The following is a 6,338-nucleotide window of genomic DNA, read 5'->3' on the forward strand; positions in this document are numbered from 1 at the left end:
ATGCTATATCTTATCCTGAAGGTTGACTTCTCTCTCACTCACCATAATGGCCGGTGGGACGTATTGTGATTTTCTCTTATCAGTATCTGCTAATGGAGATTCTTCCTTCAAAGCACTAAAGAAAATGCCAAAGAGGGTGGGGCTTCAATGTTCTGATAACCATTTCATGTTTATTATTTAAAGGCTCTCTCTCTCTCTGGTCTCTAATGGAACTGTTATAACTCTAAATGTAACTATTTTTGGTCTTTGACAGATCATAACAATTGCAGTTTCCAATGGGTTTGTAGCTTCCAACTTCAGGAACGAACAGCCAATGACGTGTGGGGTCAAGCTGCTCTGTAACCGAATCAAACTAGACCATACTAAAACTGATAAGACATTGAACTGAAAAAAGGGATCAAAATCGATATAACCCGATAAGAAATCGATACTAACCCGAAATTCATTTTAAAATTTTTTTTTTTTTGATAGTTTTGAATATATTTACATGGCAACCTGAAACCAAACTGATAGTAAATCGGTAAGAAATCAAATTCAAATCGAAATCAAACTGAAACCAGTGCACCTTTATTGGATCATGTTTTGGACTCATTCATTCTCACATCGAAACCAGTCTAAACCGATCGATTGACACCCCTAATCTGACGGTGATGACAGTTGCGGCTGTATGGTAAAATTATGGTTGGCTTAGGAGTAGGAGTAGGGTTGAGAAGGGTAAATTTGAAAAAATAAAAGTGATTTTGGAACAAAAATACTCCACAAGGTAGCCCAAACATCAGTTTTCAAAGATGAGATACCTTAAATGTTACTTTCTCAAATAACTTATGTGTAATTGACCCAATTTATACGAGAGGGATCTACTGTACATGCTATGGATTTAAATATTGGTACTGATATCGATACCGATTGGATCGGCTCATATTGGACAGTTTTACTTTCGTTTTTCTTTTAAAAAATAATTTTTTGTACGCATTTGCCCTTACTACAAACCGTTACACTGATACAGTATTGGTATCAACCTCAGTCGATGTGTCGCCATTTCGAAATGGATATTTGAAGCCATCCTAGCTTACCCGACAAGCCAACAGTGGATAATGAAACAGTATATTTAATGAGGAGAGTGTGTGAGAGGGAAGTATACAACAACATCGTGTATTTCCTTTCCTAAAGCATATTTCACTTCGCAATAAATATTAGCATACCAAAAATGACCCCTACTCCGACCTCGTCTTCTTCATCCGTACACGTACAAAAATTCTTCTTCCCAGAGAGGGATTTTTCCTATAAAATATATGGCAAAAATCTTCATGCACGACCGTGCATGAGCTTGACTTGCATTAAATGCAGTCAAATTGGCATAAGTGCCAATCTGAAATGACATAAACGCCGTTATACCCCTTGTTTGATGGAGTTGATGGAAAAATATCTCGCATACCAGAAAATATTTGCATTTCCCTTGCAACTAATGGAGTCACAAAGATCAATTCTCTTGCCTAATGAGACTTTAACTACAGCTACAAGAGTTGGGGGAGGGGGGAAGTGGGGGTGAGGAGAGAAATAGGGTGCTTATGACACAAGGTGAAGATAGTAGAGTCGAAAACATGACTTCATGGGTTTTAAACCTTTTTTTCAAACCTCTAGAATGGTAGTAAATATTAGATTAGTCTAAAATTTTAATGTTTAGATGATAACATGGATAATATGTATGAGTTTCAATAGAAATTGCGGCATGAAAGTTAGGGAGGATGTAGTTAAGAAAAAGTGTTTGATATTGATTGCTTGTTTACCTAACAAAAAAAGTTTAAGGCCAAAGTTTTCCTTAAGTCAGGGTGAATGGGAATCCATTCATTGCGGGGCTTCAGGTGTGCAAGAGAGGGTATTGGGAGTGTATTTTGTGGAAAATACTAAAACCCTATAAAGGTTTGTGAACCCTAAGATGGTGTGGTGAACCTTTACTACATGATGAAGGAAAACTTTCTCTAAAGTTTAATATTGATTAAGTCATTTGATCATTCAAAATGAACAAAAACTGAATCAAATGGCGGGTAATTTATAAAGCTCCGTAGGGCGAAAAAGAAAGTACAATTTGAAGAAGATCCTTCAGGAAAGAATTCTTCCACAAGCCCAAATAATGGTAGCAAAGTGCCCATTTAGAGATAGCATGAGCACAACCATTCTCCTTTCTTCTAATGAAGGACAAAGAAACAAAAAACAAAATCAAATAGAAGAAGCCTAACATCCATCATAATGGTGTAGACTTCAATAGGGCAGGGGATAGAGGAATCCATCATCCAAGGCCGCCTTCAGACCCAATTGAATGGCTTTAGCGTCCCCAATAATAGTTGTGTTGGGGAAGGAGTGCCAGTAGCAACCATGTATAGATGGCCACAATCATCAAGAACTTGAGATCCCACGCCCATGGCTCTGGGTCTATGAGAAAGAGAAGCATCCGTATACATATGATAAGACCTCGTCATAGGTACATGAGGAGGCCCACAAGGAGTGGAGGACCACAGGGAGTTTGGGTTGGAGGGGGGGGGAAGAGGGAAAATTATCCTCTTAGGTTCTCTGTCCGTCCTCTTAGGTTCTCTGTCCGGTACAGTTTCCTAGTGCCTCTAATAAGAGGGGGTGGACCCCACTCGGGCAGTGTGTTCGGGCAAGGGGTAAGGTGGACATTTTTGCCCCCCTATGAGTGGAACCGGGCGAACTGTATCAGGCAGGGAACCTGAGAGGATAAAGATCCAGGTAAGAGCCTTTGGGTACTTGTAGTCGCAAAAGCACTCCCACAACACAGGCAAAGATCATAGCCCTTGGGTACTTAGTAGTTAGCAAGTTGACATGGATAACATATAGGGGTCTTAACCTTTTGGGATTGGTGTGTGGTTTGTGTGATTACACTTTCATAAAAAAAAAACATATATGCATCTCAAATGAAACTTAACCAATAAAGCAATGAAAAGGTGGACTCGAATCCTCTAGAGCGCATTTCCAATGGCTGGGAGCATCTGGGCACGTACCCCGAGTTTCTCCAACCGTTAAATGGACGTTGAAGAGGATTTCTTTCTATGAGATGATTGTGGAGTCCTCTCTCACATGAACTACCAATGACAATCCAAAGTCTTTCACGGACAAGTCTTAATAGATTCCAAACATTACTAGATGGATATTCCATGTTTGAATCTGGAACCAAAATTTAACAGTCCCCATAGAACCACATTAAAGCTCCATTTTCATGAACTTTACTGATCACTGGTTTCCCAGGGCCACACAGTGGAAGTGGTGGACTTGTGGTGACTTTGGTGCCCAAGCCAACCCTGTTTTGCACTTGGCTAGCTGGTCCAGGTTTCCTAGCTGTACTTAGGCAGAAGAAATCAGAATGGGAGGTACAGTATAGAGTTATTTGAATTTAAATGCTTGAGACAGAATATGTATAGTACGCTTTGAAAATCACATTTTGTTTTTTGTTTTTTAGGTAATGAAAATCACATCTTGTTACACTGTACAACCCTGTTGAACATAGAGTACATGTGGTCGTAGCCAAAGCAGGACATGGAATGTACATTTCTTGTTCTTATACTGTGAGAATTTCCAATTGTTTCTTGTTATTAAATGTTCTTTGTTTTACACCTTATTCCAACCCCAATCTACTTTTATGGATTTCCACAAAGCTTGTGTGATCTTTTCTTTCTAAATGTATTTCTTGTCTAATATAGACTAAGAGAGCTAACTATTGAGTAATTCCACATTGTTTATCTCATTTTTCATGAAACCTCAATAAAGGATCTAAGTTAATAGAAATGGAAATGAAGAAGAAACTCTGTAGATTTTATACACAGTTCATACAGTTACTTCGTCTTCAATCATTACTCGGACCTAACTTCAATACAGTGGGGAGAAAAATAAAAAAAAAGTTTACAGAAGGAATTCTGCAGAGTTTGTTTATACGAAGTTATTACACGATCTCTTCAATTATTTCTGGGAAAATTCTTGATGGAAATCCGTAGAGTTCATCAATGATCTCATATAGAAGTTGGTCAACTATCTGTAGACCAAATTCGATCCCTATCTCTTCAAAGTCCTCCAACTTTAAAATCTCTTTGGAATTCCAGTTTGAACACACCAATTCTTCTTCTGCTAACTTGTAAATCTCTCCCCACTGCTCCACATATTCCTGAGTGTAGCAAACAGCTTTCTCTGATTTGCTATCTTTCCTGTCTTCTGAGATCGAAATACCGGAAAAGGATTGAGATTGAGATAGAGAATCGTCAGATTTTAGAAGTTCTGGCGAAAGTTTCCTCCTTGAATTCAAACCTCTTGGCTTCACATCTTCCTCTGTCATGAACAAAACAGCGTCAAAATTGTTAAAATTTCCCATGTTTAAGGATTTCAGAGAACTATAACAACTTTCAAAGTTGGAATTGAGAAAACAAACCTGATACAGGAATTCTGGGCTCTATCAAAAAATCACCCAGATCAAGAACAGAAACTGGGCTTGTGTTTTCCGTATCACATTCGGGTTTGATTTTCTTTGTGGGAGACAAGCTCTGTTTCTTTTTTGGAGATACTGCCCTTTCTGTAACTTCTTTGTAGTTCTTAGACTTCGTTGGACTACCTGACTTGGAGACATGGATTGATTTTCTGTGAATTTCCTTATTGTGAGAAGGAGACAGACCTGAATCCTTGATTCTGCTATTACCATTGCTAGCTTTTCGACAGTGGCTATCAGTAATCCTCTTCATTTTCTTGGCATCTTCCTTGTAAGCCCTCCTCTTGTTGCCTTCCTCTTCTTTGTTCATCTTATTCTTCTTCTCCAACACTGTCTCTCTTCTGTTCTCCTTGTTTTTATTCGCTTCTACCCTCCTTCTCTGCTTCAAATCTTCAGAACCCATCTCAGATTTCTTCCCCTTCGATCCAAAATCCTTACCTTTTACGGTCACATTCTCAAAGCTAAGCAGAAAGAAATCATCGTTCTCTAATTGTATGAAGGTAGGAGGTTCACGAAACGACAAAGACGTTCTGACCCGTCGATGTCTTCCTTGAACTGGGTCAAATTCAGACCAGTAATCTGCAGAGTTCACCGACCTGCTCCGGCAAATTGAATTTGGAGTCTTGCCGGGCGGAACCCAATTCAGTTCCGGCAAGGATTCGAGACCCATTAGCCTGGCTACTATCCCAGGTGTTGCAGGAGCTTCAATCTTCTCAATCTTGGAATCGTGGGACTGAATTAGCTCCACGAATTGGGCTTCTTTGATTTGATCACATGGGTATGTAGGTAGACTACCAGTGCAAAGGAGACGACGTAAGATACCGGATAAACAACCGGTGGTGGCACTTCGGGAAGAACTCAAATCGCCATCAAAGGAAGAGGGAGTGGAGGAAGAGAGAGGAGAAAAGGAGAGTGAGATCTTCATGAGTGGAGTAAGTGATTTGGGTCAGATGAATAGTGAACTGGGTCAGATGAATTTGAACTCAAAAACAGAGTAATGAAAAAAGCAAAAGAGAGAGAATCAAAGAATAGTAGAAAAAGAGAAGAAATTTGAACAAAAAGAGAGGGAAAAAGGTAAAAGTAGAAGAAGGGAGGGAGTAGGGGGAGAGTAAAGGTAGGTGGCGGGCTTTCTGTTTAAATGTTGATGCTGTTGCTGTAATTGATAGTGTGGATGGGGATTGGTAGTGACTTTGAATTGAATTATTGGGTTTGAATCTCTGAGAAGATAAGAAAAAGGAATGAGAGTGGAGTGTTCTTATACTTCAGAGAGAGTGTTCACACTTTCACATTTGAGACTTTTGTTAGACCCAAAAAGGAGTTTTGTTAGTACGGGAAGAGACTCTCTCTGAGAGAACTCCCATTCTTTCTTTCTTGGCCATTAGTGGCCTCAGGAATCAGAAAGGCAGAACTGAACTGACGATCTGCTTTGCTGTTTTTGCTGGGGCTTTCAGTGTAGTGTCTGTTCGTACAGCCGACGTTGCTGACTTTGGTTGTTCAAAACAAGCTACCCCGAGGTCCAATTGTGTGTGTGGACCTCACCCTGCCGACCATTTTGCAGCTTAACACACACACTATACCCTTTATGTAAGAATTTAAAACAAGAAACACTTCAATATCGTTTTCCCATTTGGTAAAAGTTTTACTATCTTGTCTGCTATTTTTTCAATTAAAAACAAGCAGAAGGGATGAGAGTGTCGGTGTTTTAGTAGGTGTGAAAGTTAAAGTCAAAAGATCTCAAGCCTACCTGCATGAAAATTGCTGATGGGGCTCCTATATGGCGGAGTAGGGCATCCGGCGCAGATCGAATGGGCAGGAGCACCCGGGTACGTAGCCCCATCCAGCACCTGTGTGT

The 6,338-nt window shown here is 39.8% G+C and overlaps 1 protein-coding gene across 1 annotated transcript; it reads right to left on the reverse strand.

Annotated features, from left to right (window-relative positions):
• Positions 1 to 3,795: 3,795 nt before the first annotated feature.
• LOC122671142 lies at positions 3,796 to 5,569 on the reverse strand. Its single transcript, XM_043868239.1, has 2 exons — positions 4,433 to 5,569; positions 3,796 to 4,332 (listed from the first exon to the last, which is right to left on the reverse strand). The coding sequence occupies exons 1-2, from the start codon at positions 5,409 to 5,411 to the stop codon at positions 3,953 to 3,955; spliced, it is 1,359 nt and encodes a 452-aa protein (XP_043724174.1). The 5' UTR covers positions 5,412 to 5,569; the 3' UTR covers positions 3,796 to 3,952.
• Positions 5,570 to 6,338: the final 769 nt, after the last annotated feature.

The sequence above is a fragment of the Telopea speciosissima genome, chromosome 8, assembly GCF_018873765.1.
Source record: "Telopea speciosissima isolate NSW1024214 ecotype Mountain lineage chromosome 8, Tspe_v1, whole genome shotgun sequence".
Classification (NCBI taxonomy): domain Eukaryota; kingdom Viridiplantae; phylum Streptophyta; class Magnoliopsida; order Proteales; family Proteaceae; genus Telopea; species Telopea speciosissima.

Coding starts and splice junctions, on each gene's coding strand:
- LOC122671142 (XM_043868239.1), bottom strand. CDS start 5,411: ATGAAGATCTCACTCTCCTTTTCTCCTCTCTCTTCCTCCACTCCCTCT. Junction 4,333..4,432: donor GCCCAGAATTCCTGTATCAG/GTTTGTTTTCTC, acceptor TGTTCATGACAG/AGGAAGATGTGAAGCCAAGA.